At 42.4% G+C, this 21,655-nt stretch overlaps 1 protein-coding gene across 32 annotated transcripts in view; it reads right to left on the bottom strand.

Annotated features, from left to right (window-relative positions):
• The window catches only part of CACNA1C (calcium voltage-gated channel subunit alpha1 C), a 484,401-nt gene that overhangs the window by 52,091 nt on the left and 410,655 nt on the right, over positions 1-21,655 (bottom strand). For 17 of the 32 annotated variants that reach the window (XM_074584549.1, XM_074584593.1, XM_074584602.1 and 14 more), the window contains exons 28-30: positions 21,269-21,427; positions 18,482-18,592; positions 547-630 (exon numbers count right to left, since the gene is read on the bottom strand). In XM_074584549.1, coding sequence (XP_074440650.1) covers positions 547-630; positions 18,482-18,592; positions 21,269-21,427 — 354 coding nt within the window. Of the gene's footprint in view, positions 1-546; positions 631-1,250; positions 1,335-18,481; positions 18,593-21,268; positions 21,428-21,655 lie in introns of all 32 variants that reach the window. The other 15 variants (XM_074584499.1, XM_074584530.1, XM_074584575.1 and 12 more) reach the window with 1 other exon arrangement.

The following is a 21,655-nucleotide window of genomic DNA, read 5'->3' as shown; positions in this document are numbered from 1 at the left end:
CCTCTGAACAGAGATGATTTGGTCTTTATTTCTTTTGGATGAAGATTGGGTGAGGAGGCACAGGGAGGATTCTTGGTTTGGTTCCCGCAGTTCCACCTCGAAAGAACTGACCTTTAGATCTCTGTGGGGTGGAGAGTATGGAACTGCCATGGGAAGCAAAGCATAACATTGGGCAGACCAAAGTGCTGGCCTGGGACTATTCTAGCAGCTTCCCATGGCACAAATAGCTTTTTCACTTACACTCCACATTTCCCATCACTTTTCCTGCTATACAGTTTAATTCATGCCAGGCGGATTATGAGGGGAAGAAAATGATGCAACAGTCAAAAAGTCCTTTAAGTCGTTCCAAAAAATTAAAACAGAATAAAAAGAAAACAAAAAGAAAAAAAAGAGAAAGAAAAAAGAGAGAGCTTCAAAACTAAACAAAAAGCTTTGAAAACAAACTGAAAAGAAAGGAGGAAGGGGGAGGAAAAAAAAAAAAAGAACCCGGGAAAGACAAATGAATGTTAGAGCAGGCACGATCATGGACAGACGCCAGCTACTTACGTTCACCTCGGTGATTGCTATATCAACAATGCTACCCACAACAATCAAGGCGTCAAATGTATTCCATGCATCACAGAAATAGTGCTGCATGTGGCAGAGAAGCCAAGGAAAGAGAAAGAGAGAGAAAGGAAGAGAAAGAAAGAATGAGAGAGAGAGAGGGAGAGAGAGAGGGAAAGGGAGAAAAGAGGGAAAAAAAGTAAAAAGTAAAATAAAATAAAATAAAAAACCAAAACAAAAAAAAAGCATGAAAGAGGGAGAGAAGAGGGAAAAAATAAGAAAAGAAAGAGGTTACGTGGGCATATTAAATAGTCTCTTACCACTCTACAGTATTGGTTGCTCAAACCTCTGTAACGTTTCACATGATGGAGGGTATCAACAAAAGCCTGGTTAGTCAGAAAGTTACACTCAAGCATGTCTACCTTTTGGAGGGAAAAAAAGCACACACACCCCAAACTCTGTGCGCTTTCACCAGTCACAGCCTTGGGGCAAGCTATGACAAGTGAAAAAGGAGGAGGCATTTTCCCCCCCTCCTTTTTTTTTTTTTTCCCTGGGAGAAGGAGAAGGACGACGGCAAGTTCAATAAAAGCATGACTAGAGGGAAAAAACCCAGAAAAAAAAAAGAGAGAAAGAAAGAGAGAAAGAGAGAAGGAACAGCAGAGGAGGAGGAGGTGGTGGTATCCTGGGGAGGGTAGAGTAATACTCACATTAGTTTCACTGAGAATGACGTCTATAATGCTGCCAATTACGATGAGGAAGTCAAAAACATTCCAAGGATCACTAAAGTAACCCTACATAAGGAAGGGGCAGGCAGGATGGGGATTAAAAAGGAATGTTAGACAGACAAAAACAGTTCAAAATTACCATTAGAATTACTGCCCTAATACTCAAGGGGTTTTCCTCTTAAGTCTACTAGTTGCGTCTCAGGCTGTAGCCCAGTCCTGAGGTCCCTGACTTGTGTGAGCAGCTCCTATCCAGCTAATGAGATCCCAGGGCAGCCACCCCTCCCCGCCAGCTCTGGGACGGGGGGCAAAGGGAAGCCACATAGAGCACCTTGAGCATGGCTGCTCACAGGAGTAGGGCTTACAGGACTGTCTCCTCCAGACATCTCCGATTCCTAGCAACACAGCGCCCTTCCCCCTTTGGCTTAGGCTTGGCTGGGGGAAGAGTAAAGGAACGGTGTCATACAATTCTCAAAAAATGGCTCCCCTTCTGCCAGTGTCACTATCAATCCACCAGTCCATATTCCAGATGTAATGCTCGGTGCTGGTGCTGGGAATGGCCAGCTGCTGTGTCACGACGGAGCAGAGGGCACAGTCAAGCTGGGGATGTGCTACTTAACTCCACTGGTTGTCACATTTATCTTTACCCAGTCACAATGACTATTACAACAGTCATCAGCCTAACAGTTTCTACTACTAGTGCTTTAGCTCCTGTCTTAGAACTACAGAGCAGGACTGGTATTTTTCTTCCTCTGAAAGCATGTCCACATCAAAAAATGAAGGTGTGAATGTAGCATGCATCTTCTGGTGCATCCCACCAGGAAGGGGTAAGAATGAGAACAGAGTTGGCTTTAGCATGTGCTTACAGTGACCTGTTGCTCACTCTGCTAGAGATAGTGCCACTGCAACATCAGCTGTCTGGGACAAGCTATGGCAGATCCACGAGCATGTGCTAAACTCATACCTTCACTTTGCTGGGCAGAATTACTTCATGGGCTGTCTCAAACATCTCATTGTCCTAAGCAGGGCTCAGAAGATGCTAATTAGCATCTGCTTGCTGTCCTCATCCTGCATGATTTTTGGCTGGATGGGCCATAAGGGTACAGGACCCTTTTGGAATAGGTTGTGTTCAGCCCAGGAGGTGAGCTGTACGTAAACTTCCTGTCCAAGTCAACGTCTTGAGTAAAGAAAACTTATCTTGGCTCACTGAAAACCTGTGCCAACCTCTTCCCCTTGTTCTGCAGTCCTAAAAGGAGGTGAGCATACAAAATCCCCCACGCTCCTTTTATGTGTTTGGCTTTGTGAGCATGGGTAATCTGACCTCCCTGTTTCCCAGCTGCAGCATGTCTCCAGTGAGACTGAACCCAAGTTGCACTGTGATTGCTATTCTTAGCCAGAGAGTCAGGTCATGGGTAAAGTGTGAGTCTGTGTTCCCAGGCAGTGCTGCAGAAAGCAAGTAGAAAAAAAATAATAATAAAAAAAAATCCCAGCACTGGCACTGCACAAGGCTTGGGAACCTGAAATTACTGTGGGTTCAACCATCACATGGAGCAGGCACTGGCAAAAAGTGTCTTTCTAAATGCTGAAACACTGCCTCCAGGATGCTTTAAGACTCACAGTTATAAATTGGGTTATGTTTGGGGCAGGAAAAATAAATTTAAAAAAAAAAAAGATGAAGCAGAGAAAGCCACTGCCCAGCTGGTTCCACACCAGTGAAGGGAGCTGCTGGTAGAGTGGACTTTGAAATCTTCTTCTCAAAACCGGAAAAAAACCCCTTTATTCTGCAGCCTGAAATAGGCAACTCTTAGCAGATCTACACTGGGAGGAGTAATCATCCCATGGCTACACATTACTACGCAATTAGCTACAACAGGGAGGAAGGAAACAGGAGCAAAAGCAAATTCAGAGAATATTATTATTCAGCGTCCAGCCTAGAAAATACACAACAAATATTAGAATGAATTCAGCGGTGATGTCCAGCATCGTTAGCAACCAGATGGACCTGGAATAAAACTGTAATTAGACTTCACCAAGAGGAAGGGGAGGGAGAGAACAGCAGATTAAATTGTAGAGGCAAACGCATTTTGAATAAATAAAGGACAGACACAGATCACACAGAGTTGCAAAAAGTGCCTTTGCAGCCTGATGCAACCTTGGCAGAGAGTACACTTGCAGGATTAAAGAGAACGGAGTAGAAGACAACAGACCCAATCCTCCTGCCCCTGTTCATGTGCACAGTCCTGCTGAAGGCAATGGCACTGCTCACATGCCAAATACATACATTCGATAGCATGGCTATCTTCCATTTCCTTCTCAAATTGCATAGTTTAGGAACTATTAAGGGTTTCTTTAGGAACCCAAGCAACTTCAGAATACCAGAGTTTGCTTTTGGGCAGCTGCAAGGGTGAAGATCCAAAACATGTTGTTCAGGTTTTGCCCATAAAAATGATGACTATGTATTTTTAAATCTGTGGTGATGGATAGGTTGTTATGTCTACTACGATTGGCATCATACTGCAAAGAATGTTTTTGTGTAACCAAATTCACAATTTCACAATTTCTTTTTACTGAGCAACTCCAGACATAGAGCCCAATAGCCATTGCTGCTGGTAAAACAACATTTGCTGTTGGTACAAAACCCAGGTGACAAGCAGCACCAAATCCTTGTCCTCAGATGACCACTGAAGCCAGTGAATTAAATTTTGCTCCCAGTTGCAGTAATGTAACCTCACTGGAAGCAGCGACACTGCACTGACACAGTTGGCACATCTCAGGAGAGAAAAGGTCCCTTTTTCATTGTTACCACAAACAGCTGCTTTGGACCTTTGTGACACCACAGCGTATCTGGAGTCACTCTGCTAACTTCTGTGGAGTCACTCCAGGTTTACACTGTGAGCTGTTTCCCCTGGAATGCTCTGCTGAGTCTCACCAGCCAGCTCCTTGCTTGAAAGTCATGGGCTGGTCTGCCCTGGGATCACGGAAAGAGCATTATCATGGTCTGTTATTGTGTGGCTGTAAGGTGGACTCAGAGAGATCTCTTCCTCCTGCACCTCTTAGACGAGTGATAGAGAGGAACCATGGATATGAATGTAGTTTTACTCAACCCCACATCCAATATGCCAGTGTTGAATTTAAGGAAACACATGAATTTAAAACCCTTCCTTTCCTCCTCACCTGCTCCCTCTGTGTTTCAAACAGAAGGGTGAAAAATAGGAAGATATTATTCACAGTAAGAGAGCTTAAAGAAAACAGAGAACACAGACGCTTCATTCGTGTGCAAGGTAACGGGATCCTTCCTTAAAAACATACCCTCCTCAGAAACATTTACCTACGAATGGCCATGTGGTTACTTAGCTTTGGATCAGACCTCATAATCTTGTCAGGAGTTATGAGTACATATCAAGAGTGAACTATACCCCTTCAGGACTTGCCTCTTGCGACCTCAAAGTACCTCTTCAAGCCACATTCCTCACTGGAGTGTACCAGGGTGGCTAATGAAAGACAAGCTGAATGAAGGAAGAGCTTTCACTCTGATAAAGAGGTTGTATTCCCAAACTATTTTTCCCACCAGAAAGTTCTGTATACTTTTCCCAAGGGGGTGGAGGTCTGACTGGAAATGAATTGATGGCACTGTTTGTTTTTGCAGTACAGGAATTTAGAGTGTAATACCATATTTTACCCTTAAAGGGAGACGCGTGACCCTGATTTAGCTGTATAATTACATGTCACATAATGGCAGCCTCGTGGGCTTACTGGGGAATGGTTGTCACCCTCTCTTGTGGGATGTCTGTGGAGATCCATGAAGCTTTTGGGGAGAAAGGAGGACAGAAAGAGACCAGGAGGATTGGACTGAATATTCAAGAAGCATGAAATAGCCCCACCATTAGAGCACATTTTTTCCCCATTGTTTTATTTCCCCAAAGGTAGCAAAAGATAGTGTATCATCACATGATCAATAAGTTAATGAAAGGCTGAGCATAAATATGCAGTAGCTGACTGGAATGGAATCTCATTTGTGTGAGGGAGCAGACATTGTAGCATTTCAGAATGAGTATGCCAATCATTTTTAGGTTTCCTAGTTGCTGAGATTAGCTATCGAAGCTGGGGTTTGTTTTGGTACTCATGGAGCCATTGAAATCTCTGGAGACCATTTCTTTTACTTTTTGCGAATATGAGATCCTAAATGCAGTATCTAAGAAGCCTCATTAAGAGCTGTGAAAATTGCCCACTTCTATCTGAAGGTCTGAGATCAGAGTCACCTGGGGCCCATAACAAGAACGCGTGATGTCCAGAGAGCTATGCATCTACATTGAAGCTCAGAAATCCTCAGGGGAAGGGTGCTATTGGGTCAGGGTCCCAGCTGGGTTTTGAGCATCCAGCCCTGTGGGAGCTGGAGGGTCACTTGTGTGTTAAGTGATGTGCAGTTCTTCACCTGCTTAGTCCCAGGTTCTCATTTCCATCTCTTATGAGGTGGCTGGCCAAAATTAAAAAAAACCCTCTGAGAGAAAAGCCTCTAAAGATGGAAAGCACAGCAAGGGTCAAGACTATTCACTGGGTGAAATCCCAATGTAGGTCAGATGGTCCCCAGTAGAAGAAGATGCTGCAATGTCATAGGAAAGAAGGGAAAAACATGCATGCATTCATGTACATATGAATCCAGAAATGAAGCATCAAGGAGGAGAAACTAAGACATATACACAGCCTAAAAGGAAAGCTAACTACAGGAGAACCTTGCTACCACTTGTCTGAAATAAACTTGCATGTTAAAACGACAAAAAGAAGCATCAGTCTTAATCAGCTGGAAAGACTATATAGGAAGGAGAGAAAGGGGCTGATACCCTCATATTCAGTGTGATTTCTTAGCAAAATTTTTCTGCTGATTGTAAAGGGCACCAAAGCCCTTTACTGGGCATTTGCAAAATGAGGCGAACTGCTAGTTTGGTTGATGGTTGCTTAGCACGTGAATTTGTTTCTGAAAATGCTGCAGGCTATTTGGAGCTGCAAGTCAGTTCTCAGACTTCAGTAAAAGAGGCTTTCCCAGAAAGTATTTTTGCAAAAGAGACAGCTTCATTGGAAAACAGTAGCGTTATCAAATGACATTTACACAGTACCGTATCTTGGCATACCTTCTCACAGCAGATTTGAGCGATTTGCCTGTATCCTGAACAATCTTACAAAGCTACAATAGCTCCTGACACCAAACGGAGATTTGTGTCAGATGCAAATTCTGTTGTGCTAAGATACCATTTAGCCATAACAGCAATCAGGGAAATTAGCAGAATCTAATAGAGAAGGAATAAAGTGGAGGATGCAGCTGCCTGGAGCTCCTGACAGGCTGCAGGAAAACAGCATCTATTTGCATACTATCTATCAGCTCTCATCCACTGATGGATTAATTCTGAGACACAGACTCCCTGCAGTTCACCTTCCAGTTGCTGTAATGAGTCACTGCTGCAGGGAATTGCACAAGTCCCCCTCCTGAACTCCATCAAGTCTTTCTCCTGACAGGGAGTGACGAGAGGAGCTTTTCAGCTCCCCAGACTGCTCCAAAGGTCTGGGCAGTTCTGAAGTAGCCTCCTGCCTCTCCCTGCTTATTCCATAAGAAAACAAGACCAACTTGTAGACCAAGATAGATGTTTAACAACTTTGGTGTTTTCCTTTATTCTCTCTCACTGTTTCATGCTCTCTCTCACAATGAAGATGTTGGTGAAAGCAGACAGGTGTCCCTTGGGGTCAGAAAGCCTCTCTGGACATACTGGACACTCTGTTTGACAGAAACAAAGGAGCTGGAGCGCTTGAATGACTTTGTGATCTGAAAAAGACCCTGAATGTTTATTTCTAGGTCACTGGTATAAATCTGGGGTAGCTTGTTACTGGTTAGAAGCGACCACCTTCTGCTTATTGTTTGAGAGCCTGTAGGTCCTAAAGCAAGTTATGGTTCTCACCTGTGCTTCCAGTGGACAAATATCTCCATCGTAGGAAAAAAAGAAAAAAGATCCCTGCCTCAACAAGGTCCCCAAGCCACCATTTGACAAGCTTAAACATTTACGGAGGTTGGAACTATATAATCTCTTGCGTCACAACAGACATTTTTTTATGCTCTCCACATCTACTGATAATTGACCACGTTGGGGAGACACGCCTAGAAAAGTCTTTATCATACCTGTCTTGTGAACTGTGAATCCCCATTTGCAGATCTTGCAACCCATAACATTCCACCAGAATTGTACTTTCTAGATGGTCCCATGAACCCATCCACGCCCACCTTTGTGGTGGTACAGTTATCTTATATCTCTCCATATTTCATTTTCTGTAAAGTGACTAGTAGCACACAAGCATTCAGCCATGTGGAAGGCTTGAAGTGCAATGTTATGGTCCCAGGTCCTCCAAAGACTGGGAAAGCAGCACAGTAAAGGCAATATGGAAGCATTTATTATGGAAGCATCTCTTAAAGGTGGCAAAGATTGTATTTCAAAGAAGCATCCTAAGGAAATGATAACAGTAAAACATGCTGAAACTGGATGATTCAACTGGCTGACCTTGATGTAATTTTTGACCTGGATTGCTCTTAGCTGCCTTTGAAGGGAGGGTGAGTAATGCCTCAAAACAGTAATGCCTAAGGCCTCCTTGATCTAAATGCAAGAAAATGGAGCAGAGTAACAGAAAGTTCGCTTATAAATTCTGCTGTCCACCTAGAAAAAATTCTTGAAAATTCTTGACTTTCCTCCAGGTATGTTGTGGCACAGTGATACCCTGTGAGGAGTTGGGCCCTTTTCCTCATGAACAGTAATTAGATTGCAATCATTTAACAATTACTGCCCTGCAGTCAGAAACCAGAATTGTTCTCAGCAGAGAAACAAAATCATCACCAGTCTTACCGGAAAGACTGAATAGTGAATGTGATAGCTTGCTATGTCCGAACAGATCATTTACCACAAAATGCATTCTGTGAGAATTTTGCTGTCAAATTCCATTAGGAAGAAGCTGTAAATGCTCAAAGACTTTGCAAGGTCTAGAAAATGCAGGTCTTGATGAGAGCCAACAAATAACTCTTGAAGGCAATAAACCAAACCAGCAACGTGAAACAGTCCTATGAAAAGAGCAAAAGGATGGGCTTTGCTGTTTAAGATAGTCTATCTTCTAAAGTTGGACTGACATCCCGGTCCAGGGAAGAATGAATCAAAAGAAGTAAAACTCATCCTGTAAGAACAGAAGCGACACATCTTTCAGAGCGAAGAGCCACTTACTGTTGTGGGAAGATGAAAAACGTGCAAGTAATGGGTGAAGAAGCATTCTGAATACAGGGCTGGACTTGGAATAGTTTCTCTGTCTCCGTATGCACCATGGGGAAAGACTGTGTACTGCTTTGACATGGTTGCCACATGGATAGTGGATACTCACTGGAAGAAAGGCACAATCTTCTAGAAACAGGCTGGTAGGTATGAGCAATAGGTTTTTGAATAGTTTCTCTTTTTGTAAGTTATCTCTGTTTTCAGAAAAGGCTTGATTCTATATGGATTAGAATAGTTAATAAAATAATGCTTACTTTCATGTAATCCATCAATCATAACTTTCCAAAAGAGGACGTTTATTCTCATTGCACATTTTGGGAAGCAGAAATGTAGAAAACAAAAGTTTCCAAGGTCATACAAAAGCCAGACACATGAGAGAGAAGGGAAATCAGCCAGGTGAGCATTTGGCAGTGGAATCGTCGTCTCCTAACATGATGAACAGTTCTAAACAGGGGCTGTACCGCAGTCTGTTATCTGGTATCATTCTCGCGTGAAGAGAAGATTCACATCTGTGAGAACTTTTGACCCTTTAAAACAACCTCACATGAAGTGACAGAGGGTTGGGATTTTTCCTCTGAGAGTGAGAGCGAGTCACTTTTCCCTGGAACTGTTCCCTTTACATGCTGCTGCTGACGCTGTCGATGCCGTTGTGAATGAGACCCCAGTTCACCATCCCACTGGGCTTTTAACACTGTGTGAATAATTTTCTGTATTAAATAATTAAGTGTAATAGCTAATACAGTACTTCCCACACTGTTGCATTGTGCAGGCATATCATTATTTTTGATCATTTATAATGACATTAAAACCCCCAAGTGCCAGACTGAAAATAAATCTGTCACAATGTTGCAGCAATATGCAAATTCTCTGGGTACGTTCGCTGTGAAGGAAAAGGTCCTCTCTCATTGAAGCTCTTACACAGCTTCTTTAACAGTATTTTCCTGCCTACTGAATTCTCCATTGATCCTTCAGAAAGCTGGAGGATTGCATAGCTCTGGCTGATCAGTGTTAGAAATTGCACACATTCTATCGGTAATTAGAGCATGCAGAAAATTGCTGGCCTCGTCCTCCAGGAAGGAGAACATTCTGCATTTAAACAACGAACGTAACATGGGAAGCAGCAGATCAAACAGCCTTTTTGTCCCACACCATTTGCTTCCACCACAACATGAAAGGACAAGGTTTTTTGCATGAAGACGGAAGGTCGTTCTGGTACTCATTTCATTCTTGGCCTCTTCTTTGGGGGGACCAACAAAGAAACAATTGGGATCAACCTGCTGATGCCGTTCTGCAACATACATTTTGCACAAGGAAATGGGAAAGAGACCAGTATACTTCATACAGGATGTCAGCCAGTGCTCAGAAGGAAGACTTTGATGCTTCCTGACCCGGATTCAACTAGAGGTATGAGCTAGGATTTGCTGTGAAATTCCATTTCTCATCATCCATCTAGTTTCTTCTGTTACATTCACCTACCAAATGTCTTTCACACTGCATGACTTGTTTAGGTGGAGTCACGCGTATGCCATCTCAGAACATAAGCATATGCACAATAGAAAACTTTAGTCTGGCACTACTTTCTTCTCCTTCAAAGTGTCGGGAATGGCCAGACTTGCCCTCCCACGCATGCTCAGGAGCTGTTGAAGAACTCGGTGAAACCTAGAAGTATCGAAGAGGATTCCCTGTACTTTCACATGTCAAAGAAGGCAGTTATTTGCTTGCTGACTCCTCATCTGTGGAAATTGTTGCTAAATCAACCTCATCCCTAATGTTCTGTTGCAAATTTCCTTTTTCTGTACTAACCGGAGGATTTGTTGTTTGAGGCTCTACAGTTACATCAGGTATACTGTTTAACTCGATGGCCAGCACTCTAAAATGCCAGGATGTGGTTCATTCTTGCAACGTCACTCCCTTGTAATATGTTGGTAGCACAGACTCCTGAGCAGTTTTGATTTAAGGCCTGGAATAACAAAAGCAGCTGCTTTGGCCCTTGCCTGGTGGGATGCCTTTCCGTGTTCTGCAAGAAAGTCTCAACGCCGAGCTGCTGTGAGAGTGCTGTGGCACAAGACTGTTCTGCAAGAGCCCCAGTTACTTTCTTAGCCTCTCTTTTCACTTCTTTCTCCTGGACATATGGGCAGATAGAAATTCTGTCAGGCAAGCGGCATCCAGGAGCAAGTTTACCTGATGACTCTCTGTTCCAACCCACCGACAGGTAAAAGGACTGGGATGACCTGATCGTCCAGGCCCAGAATAATTATCCTAAGTATTTCTTCACATCAAAGTCACCTAAACATGCTGCTCTGACATACAGTACTTTTAGTATTTACTTTTGCAGAAAGGGCTTAGGAAAGAGGCTCGTTCTTCCCCCCAGATCTGTGCACATGAAAGACCATATGGTCAAATCTCCACGTGACATGTATGCTATACAAAATGTATGAAACTCCTGGTAGACAGGTAATCACATAAGAGAAAGCTGAGGAGTGATTAATGAGGCGTTAAGATTTTTTCTCTTTTGTAGTGTATTTCCAAAACCCTTGAGTCTGACTCAGCAGTTCCTTGAGAGCCTCGTACTGACTGCACACATACAGTGCAGTGTCTGGTCATACACTATGGAGATGTCAGGGATTTCTGGTCATATGGCTGCTAGGCTAGTTGGAGCAGCTGAGATTAATTCCAGCTGGGCTACTGGCTGTACAGAAGATCCAGAGGAATATACAGTACGTTCAGATTTCATCCATAAAAAAATTCTGGAGTGAAAAAGGAAAGTACTTCTGGGGTAACAAGCTGATGCATTTTGCAACGGGGCTGAGATTAATCCACAAAGTAGAGAAATACATTGCACCAAACTTTTATTGCAAATTATTCTGATGCGACAGTAGACAGGGAGGCTCTGTGGCTGAGATATTGATGTGTTTGAACATGGAGACCTGGGATGTCTGCCAGGGAACTTCAGTAAAATGTAGAAGCACAAAAAGATGTTCATTAGCTTAAAAGCTATGAGTTTCAATTCAGTTTTTAATTTTCTAAAAATGCATTTCTGTGTTTACTTTTCCTTTCAGCCCTGTTTCTGGTTTTCTTTTCCTTGCGTCATTTTTTGTCCAATAATTTCTTTCTCCATTGTATTACTTCCCTCTTTCAGGGTCCTCTAAGACCCTGAAAAGACCTTTCAGGGTCTTTGGTTTATTTTTTTTTCTTTCTGCCTTTAAGGATATTCTGTCCGTTCGCACTCTCCGTTTTCTGTGTATGGCTTTCCCTCCCTTCCAGGTTTGTTTTCTCTCTCTTTTCCCTGCAGACATGGTCCTTCCTGTTTGTGTAGTTCTCTCACTTTCTTCAGTTCACACACCGTCTTACCTAACTATTTCTCGTTCTCTCCATGCTCGCTATTTCTTACCCAATATCAAGCAGAGCTCACTCTTCTTTTTTGTTGAATGAGTTGGTTTTTTTTCCCACACCCACAGATCTTGAAACATTTTAGCTTTCTCACCCATTCTTTTGCCTTTTGAAACACTTGGTGCAACCAAAGGCAGGGTGGTGGTTGGAGACTGCCCTTCCTATTGCAGTGGCTAGATGACTCAGCCAGTAAATGCTCCATGTCTAGATGCTGTCCCTCCACAACAGAAAGGGTAATACTGAAGCTGAGGAGAGGAAACAATCAGATGACTACTTAGGTTAAGCACCTGACAAAACCAGCAGAGAAAATCTGCAAAATAAGAGCCATCTGACAACCAGAATTGTGTGGCCAAACTCCATGAGACGGAGGCAGCTGCCTGCACCATGGGCTCATGTATACATTTACACAACCCGAACTACTAATTTATACCTCCATACTTCATCCCAGACTACGTGATTTTTAAATAAATATGATTCCTGTGTCTGTTAGATGGATCTGAAGTGTTTTTCAGCTCTGGGCAAAAGACCACTCAATTGTAACCAGTTTTCCTGACATTTTTGTATCAGTGCAGAATGTCTTGTCTTTACTTTCCCTGTATAAGCCGGAGAAATAAAACACCGTGATGAATGATGCCAGGACAGCATCCTAAGCTATATGGGTATTTCTAAAGGTACTAGAATGAAGAAGGACCAAAAGCCTTAGATTTTCAAAATTAACCAGCCTTGTTTCTGTAGTGCAAGAGGATAGATTGGACATAGATTTCAGTTGTTTGTGAAAATCCTGAAGCTTCTGTCCTGACCAAGGAATGACAAATCATGGTTATGGCTAGAAAGAAGAATGTAAGTAGTATGAAGCAGACAGCGTGACTTTAGGAGAGACTGCTCAAAGATCTGTTTATAGGCATAAATGTACTAGAAATGGAGTAGTAAAAAGGGAACAAAAACAGATGAGTCATTTTGCAGGTTTGAGAAGAGATATCAGTGCATCAAATGCGTGATAAATGCTGACTGAGAGGAGCTTAAAGAAGAATAAAGAAGGGCAAATACATCAGGGGAGAAAGAAACACTAAAGACACATAGATCCATCAGTAAACGGAGACTAAGAAATAACCATGGGTGACGCTCATGACTTTCACTACTCAGAGGGTCATAGCTCTTCCTGGGATCACATGAGATTACATGCATTGTACTGAATGTGAAACTTATTTGAAACAGCGTACAGAAGTCTGAACTCTGCTACATGACATTAAAGAATGGCAAGAATTCAGAGTAAAGTAGCAGTGATAAATGAAGGACTGAACTAACTATCTGAGGCAGGACAGATGGCGTTGTTACAGGCTGCTTTACAAGTAACATCCATAAACACCCAGGGAAGAAAGGTGCTGACACTGTCTGGTAAATGGAATAGACTTGCGATCTGTAGTGTCTCAGTCATAATTCCACAGAGGAAATCCCCAAGATTCCCTTTCCACACTCAGACCCAGATTTGACAAAATATATGAATATGTGCTTTACTTTATGCACGGGAGTCATTCCAGTGACATGTCTTGCCTACTATGAGATGACAGGGACAGCGGTAGAAAATTCATAGCTCTCTAACTGCTAGTCCTGCCCCAGCAAATAAGAGGGTAGACGAAATGTTTCCTGAAACAAAAGGTACACGTGGTTCATCAGTAAAACAATCCATTCCAGGGAGCTGGAAAAATCTGAAATTCCTGGAGGAATATCCATCCCCGTATTTGCACGTACGTTGACAGATGGCGCAGCTTCATATGAATAGGAATTTTAAATTGTTGTCTTTAAGTTGAAAAGACAAATCCTAGGCAGGTTTTGTAGAGCAGCTGGTCCTTCATGGACTGGTGCTTGTGAGGATTTCTTCTTTAAGAAGCTAGGGCAGTGGTAGCTGTGATTATCCCCGAGAGCACATCACCTCTCATTCCCTTTTAGTAGTTTTCTCTGGAAAAAGCATGAAGTAGCAGCAGCTTGCTCCATGCAGGAACTGGAAAATAGCTCACTAGACTGGCTGGAGAATTTATAAAATTAGAAAAACAAAGCAGCAAAAGGCCTTGGCTCAACAGCATTACTTTTAAACTGTCTGCCTCTTTGAAGTAACTAGTCTTGAACTAGTTTGTGAGCATCAGCCAAGACAAACACTCAGGACCATTTGGGAGTTTTGCTTCAGAGCAGCACATTAATACTCTGTAAGGAGATGCAGAGCATGTAGTGGATGTTTTCTTTATCAGCAGCCCTAATCATCCCAAATCTCTCTTGCTCATTGTTAGCACACCCTTCTGTCAAGACAGCATCAGGCATAGATGAGCTGTCTTACACAGTGCTTAGATTTATCCTGCAAAAAAACTGGGATAACTGATCCTCTCCTCCATAAAGTGCTCCACGCAGAAACATGGGGGCTCTCAGAGGCTGGCCTTGTCCCTGCCTAGCCTGCACCATCTACACCAGCAGTGACTGCTCCAGCTAACACACCTCTCTTCTCCATAGCCTCCCTGGAGACTAAACAAACCGAAACTGTTCACAGAAGATGGTCAATAAAAAGGATAGGTATCAAAGGGACTTGCTGACTAGAGACAGCAATCTCAACAGTAACAGTATGCTTGTTTAGGAAAGCCCTTGTCTTTCTACCCCCTTCACATACTTTCTGTAAGTGTTAGGAGATGAGCACTGACTCAGACTTGGCTCCTTATTCCTACAGCTGGCTTTTCAATGAGTAAATCCTTGCTCCTACCACAAGAACTAGTTGCAGGTCTGGATTATCTGTGCCGATTCTTTGCAGTCAGGCACATATGTGATCCTACTTAATATCTGTGCAACTGACTGCATTTGCTTATTTCACCTTTACTATCAAGAGCAGCAAGTAAAAAGGACGCGTCTCCTCACAGAATAGGAGTGAAGAAATAAAAACTGGATACAGTAAAAAATCTGTTCAGTCAGACTGCCACCTTTTCTGTTGTTACACATGTAATAGACAGGTAGCATTGCAGTGCATTGTATTGCTTCATACAATAGTGATTGCCACACCACTGCCTGCAGCAAGAACTCTACATATTAGGAACTCCAGGCTTCCCTGAAAGCTCTTCTGCGTGGGCACATACCTGTGGTTACTTCTGTAAGAAGCTAGGACGATAGCAGCTCTGAATACCTCAGAGACCTGTCCCAGTTCCCTTAGCAATTCTCTCTGGTAAAGGTATGAATAAGCAGCAGCTTGTTCTACCTTGCACAGATGGAGGAAACCGTGTTCCTCTGTTGCTGCTGCAGACCATTCGTTCCAAGGTGCCTTTAGGAAGCGACTGTGCAAGGGAGAGCTCTGTGGTGGCTGCTTCAGAGTTACAAGTCAGTTACCGCGCTGCTTGCTGTAGCTGATCGTTAGCTGCAGCATCCACTGCTGGGTTAAGCACCATCAAGTTGAAGAAAACAGCAAATTTCGTCAGCTTCAGTTCTGTACTCATTTCTGTTCTGCCACACTCTCCTGGGACTTGTTGCCGAGCCAAGGACACGACACCTTCAGCTACCTGTTTCCTGTTTTCTTGTTGTCAGTCATAAAGTTTACAACTCATTCATTTTAGGGCACTCTTCAGATAGAAAAGAGTGATGTTTGGGCACAAATTGAAAATGAGACAAAGCAGCTTAAACAAAGGCTGGTTTGTGTTTTATTGCTCAGGAAATGGCAGACAAATCTGTCTTCAGCAGAGATCTCATGAGCATTTAAGCTTGCCATTTCACATCTGGGAAACACTAATATCACTTAGCATCTCCTTTCATTGTCTGGGGGACTTGGCTTGTTAGGGGGGAGAGGAGGATGGCTGTGCTGTAGTGATGTTCACTTAGGTGACAATGAAATCCTTTTGGACTTTTCCAGCTGGTGTTCCTGGGTACAAGCTCCATCTGCAAATACAGTTTGTTTTTATACCTTAGACTGATAGGAGGGCACAAGGTCTGGCCAAGGAGAGGACTAAGGTAACAACTTTCTCCATGCTGGGAGACTCCCACATCAGAACATATTCTATGCAAGTTCAGCTTCAATCCCAATGTGCAACCTAAAGAGAAGCAGATTGTGCCCCACAGTGTTGGTCCACATCAGTCCAAGTGGTCATCTTGGAGAGGGAGTTTCCTTCTCTGGAGAGCAGGTTCAGTCAATAGGGAGCAGGGAATGAAGGCTGCTGGCCAAATCCTTGTACTGAACAGACAGTGGCAAGTTACACAAGGAATTCTGTTGTTTCCAAACTGGAGTCACGGAACTGATACTCAACATAATCCAGTGTGAATATGCTGCTGGAGGCAAGTCTTCTTGCTGCATTAGTTTTTTTCAAAAGTTCATTCTTTTTCTTCCCTGTAAATACTGTAGTTCCATTTTTTAAAAATTTGTTTATTTTCCTGAAAGTATTTAATTAAAATAGCAGTTTAAGAGTTAGTACTATTTTTGGCATACAGGCCAGACTAGCATTTGGAACAGATTTATTCTTTTCACTGGCCATTCTTTCAGGATGGGCAGGACCCAACCTAAGGTTGTTGTCTGATCCTTAGTTGAAAAGACGTTATTAAGACTCTACTATTCTGGTCACAAGGAAAACTTCTTTTATATTTTCACTTTTACTGTAGCATAGTAGCTGGGGATTTAGTTTGGAAAGTACAGAACCAAGGAAAATTGGTCTGAGAGGGACCTCATAAGATAGTATGGCCCATTCCCCTGTCTCAAGGCAGATCATACATTCCTAAACTGTTTCTAATGAAAGGTTCCCCTAACTTAGTCTTAAAACCTCAAATTATGGAGATTCTACAATCTCTTTAGGCAATCAGTTCCAATGTTTTGCTATCCGGAGGATACACGTTTACTCTCAGTTGATTTTGCTTAATGCTTTGTTGGGTAGCAAAACTTGAAAAGGAGATTGAACGCAGGAAGTAGAAAGGACCTCCAATATCATCAGTGCCAATTCCTTACTGTTAGAGGCACCTATGTCAAGTAAACCCTTCCTTGTATATGTACAGAGCTCAATATTAGAAGTGGTTGAACTTTTTCCCTAAATGCTCAAAAAAATTCTGCTGAGGACCTCATCTTTCTCAAAGTTAAGACTCTCCTGTAAAGTAGAACCATGAAATCAGAAATCACAAAGCCTGTGAGATGCATTTCTGGGTATGTAGCATGCAGGTAATATTTTTACAAAGTACCAGAATATTTGTTTGCTAACGGACACTGTGAAATCTCAACAGTGAAAGGTAGATTCCTCCTGAAAATTATACTCCCTTCTGAAACAGATGATGATACTTCTAAATTTCCCAAGATGGTGTTTGAGTTCTCACCAGGACTGTACAAGATGCTCCTAACTTTCAAGAGAACTACACCTGAGATAGGATAGTGATATTGGGCTCAGGAAAAGAATTAAATTGTGACTCTTCTAAGAAGACCTAGAAAGCATGGAAGAGGAGAGAGAGGCTGGGTGGGATTAAAGTCAGCACAGAGTTAACAAGAAAAAGTAAGACTGAATTCAGTAGCATTGTAGAGCAAAGTTTCTGAGCCGAGGATAAGGAAGATGTTAGGTTAGAGCTGAGAGGAACTCTTAACTTCAGTGATTCCCTAAATGTTTAACATGAAGGACAAGCATGACTGTCAGACATGACTGTTCTCATCTTTACCAATGTCATAACTGCTGCTTCAGACAGTATTTGCCAACCCCAATCTATCAAGGTATACTTCAAGATACAACCCCATGCGTTAAGGTATCATTGACAATATTGACAATGAGGTACCTGTGTTTAGGTATCTAGACTCCACTCCTTATGAAACACCACTGAATTTAAACCCCAAAGAAGAAAGCCTTGTATAATTGTAAATTATGTGAGGTCAGAATTTTTGTCCTTGTCCTGCAGCAGCTGTGCCAACTTAGTTGGAAGATTAGGTTATAACCATACCCTGTGGTGCAGCTATACTAGTAGAATGCCATGGTCCAATGGACAGGACAATACTTTCAGACAGTACCTGCTGGGGTACTGAATATTATTAATGAAGTCTTAAATTCAAAACTAAAGCAATTCAAACTACCATTGAGATGCAACCCTCTTAGAAGAAATATTTTTTTCCGTAGCTCATAACTCAAAATAAGTCATACTTGATTAACTTCACTTGGGCCAGGAGACTAATCATGGGATGCTATTTATAATTTATTTAAGGAAAGTCAGAGAGAGCATTAGAATAACATTCAAAATGGAAAACATGTTATAGCCTTAACGTAGTGTCACTCTTATAACTTAATGAAAACAGAGAACTAGGAACCTTGTCTATGAGCAAATGTTGCCTTTTTTTCGTTTGTTTGTTTGGGTTTTTTTTTTGCTTGTGTGCATGTCTACTCTCCAGTGAAAAAGTTAATAAATATATGAGACTCCAATCCAGAGAGCAACTGTCCAGCTCAGTTACCGGTGGGGTAATAGATCAAAAAAGTTTCACCTCCTCCTTCTCCTCACAGCTGCCCCGCACACATGCACACACACACAGAGGCCAGGAAACTCTACGCCTGCAGCACCTACCTTGGGCTTGAAGGCGATTAATTTCAGGACCATCTCGACGGTGAAGAGGCCAGTGAAGAGCATGTTGAGGATATTCATGGCTTCCTTGAACATGCAGCTCTGACCGTAGTGCTGAAAAATAGCGTCCCGGCAGCGGCGTGAGGAACGGACATACCAGCGCGTTAGGAATCCACAGGGCCCCTCCTGACCTCCCTTTATGTTGAGGTTCTTCAAAGAAAACCCCAGCACGCTCAATTTTTTTTTTTTTTTTCCAATTTAGAATTCCCATCTCCCTTCACACATAAGCATTTCCGTACCTCTAGCCGTTTTTGCCATCTGGGTCTGGATCTGCTATCTTTTTAAAAAGATCTTTTTGAGTGGGGCCTACCAAAATCACACTTATCATTCCAGTTGAGGGCTCATTACAAATTTGCATAATGGTACAAGACAATCTCCAATTGTGTTTGTTATCTCACCCTTCTGTAACACTTGAATTACTTTTTTGTTTGATTGCTACTGCACAGTGAACAGGGGTTTCACTAAGCTGTTCATAATGATACCAAGCCATTCCCCAAGTAATTATACCTAATTCAGGATTCTGCAAAGTACACGAGCAGCTCAAGTCATATCTTTCCAACATGTATTATCTTGCATTTGTCAACTCCGAATTAAATTTGCAATCATGCTGCCCATTCACTTAACTTTATTAAGATCTTATGAAGTTACTCTCCATCTTCTATTGATTAATTCAAGTAGTGTCTTCTGCAAATGTTGCCACCTCACTCTTCATATCCCTATTTCCAGATCATTATACTTGAGACTGACTGCACTGCCTTAATTTAAGGTCATCTTCCAGTTCATGTTATAAGACCTCATTTGTAGTTGCTTAACTTTGATAAACTTTAACCAGCTGGGATGAATTTTCATCCGTTGGCTCAGGGTGATTTATTTAAAGGCATTTCAGTTAAAACAATTCAGCTGCAGCTGAAAGCCAGCCCAGGGAAAAATATAGTGTTGAAGCATTTTCAAAGTTTCCTGTAACGTTTTCCTCAATAGACTAGTACCTGCAGGACTCTGCTTAAAAAGAAAGAATTTTACTGGAATTTGGCTTTTGTGTTTGCTGCCTGTTACGATGTTTGACCCAAATCTGGCCACAGTTTGAAAAACTGTACTTTTCTCAAGATGGGTATAGACTTCCTAGAATCTCCAGAGAAGCTGTCCCGCCTGTGGGCTTGCAGGCATCTCACAGCTTCTAGCTCTACCTGCCCTGGGCGTGCAGCATTGTCACAGCAACTGAGCATGCTTCAAAGCTTCAGAGTGAACACAATAGTTCCTTCTCTATTGCTCCATGACAGCAGGGCAGTAGATGCTTCTTCAGCTGAGAGCAGAGCACTTTCTTGTACTCATGCTGACTTACTCCTTTGTTGGTACCTTAGGCAAGACAGCAGAGGAAGCCTTTTAAGTGGGTATGGGAAACAGCTACAGCAGATGAAGAAAAAGTAAGGAGGTCAAGAAATCTGGTGAGATTGGTCTGGAGACCGCGAGAGAAAAGCTGTCTACTCGGTAAAAATTTTGACTCCTTCCCCTTTACTGCTGTTCCACCTGCACGTGGTGATCTACTACCTCTATTTGCTATTCTTATAGACCCAGATGCAGATGTTTCTTTTGTGGACTCACATTAGATGTTTGGAAAACCTTTGCACAGTAAGGAAAATCAATGCACAGCATAGCAGGTAATAAGACAATCAGTAGCATCAATAGTGAAGCAAGTTAGGCAAACACCTATTAACAAATGTTTTAGGTGGAGCTGATCTTGCCTTTAGGTGAAGGGATAGACGATACAGCCCCTAGAGGTTCTTTCTAGACAGTTTCTATGGTTCTTAACACAGAATAAAGGAGATACTAGGGCCCCTCCTACCTTCTGTCTCTAGTTTCCTTATTGCCTTGTTTGACAAAATATTTGTTCTCTACTTTTTAACACAGAAAAGCCCTAGATTTAAAATTCAGATCTCAGGTGAGTGGCTCTTCCAGGCTAATTTCTGCATTTCATAGAAGAAAGTTAGAATTGAGAAGTCACTTGTTATAGTGGCCACTGAATTGGTCTGATGTAACCGTTGGTTTTTTTTTTTTTCTCATTTGTTTCATAGAATAGAATCATAGAATAGTTTGGGTTGGAAGGGACATTTAAAGGTCATCTAGTTCAACGCCCCTGCAATGAGCAAGGACATCTTCAACTAGATCAGGTTGCTCAGAGCCCCGTCCAACCTGACCTTGAATGTTTCCAGGGGTGGGGCATCTACCACCTCTCTGGGCAACATGGTCCAGTGTTTCACCATAGTCATTGTAAAAAATTTCTTCCTTACATCTAGTCTAAATCTACCCTCTTTCAGTTTAAAACCATTACTCCTTGTCCTATCACAGCAGACTCTGCTAAAAAGTTTGTCTCCATCTCTCCTGTAGGCCCCCTTTAAGTACTGAAAGGTCGCAATAAGGTCTCCCTGGGGCCTTCTCTTCTCCAGGCTGAACAACCCCAACTCTCTCAGCCTGTGCTGTTTGTTTTTAAGGAGTTAAAACAGAATTCTTCAAAGTGTCAGATATTAGCAGGAAGAGGACAAGAGGCAGATTCCTCATTTCAACTAAATGTCATCAGGAGTGAACATGGTATGATGGTTTTTATCGTGTCCCTGTCCTTCTCCCTCAATACATGGTGTGAAGGTTAAAGTAGGTTTCAACCTCAGCCATTTCCACATTTTCCGCAACAAAGTCTAATAATTCACCACCTGTAAGGTTTTCTGCTTGCTTACTTACTTGCATGGCCAGGCAGATGGTGTTCAGCAGGATCAGAACGAACATCAGGTATTCAAAATAGGTGGAGTTGACCACATACCAAACTTTGTACTGGTACTGGTTTTTAGGGATGTATCTCCGCAGGGGCCGGGCTTTCAGGGCATATTCTACACACTGGCGCTGTGAAAGAGGCAGGGGTAGATTTAAAAATCAAAACAAAATACAGGGTTGGTCAGCTACCTCCAAATATAATAAAAATACATCGTGTTTCAAGTTTTTTACTGGAATTACAATGCTTGGTGGAAGAATTTCTTTTAGGTCACAATCTGAATGTGCATATTCTACCTGTTGAAGAGTTCCATATGCATTTACTTTGGCCAGACAATGCTATCATGCTCATCTAATCCC

This window comes from Larus michahellis, chromosome 1, assembly GCF_964199755.1.
Source record: "Larus michahellis chromosome 1, bLarMic1.1, whole genome shotgun sequence".
Classification (NCBI taxonomy): domain Eukaryota; kingdom Metazoa; phylum Chordata; class Aves; order Charadriiformes; family Laridae; genus Larus; species Larus michahellis.
The sequence above is the reverse complement of the archived record's forward strand: the minus strand, read 5'-3'. Positions and strand labels throughout refer to the sequence as shown.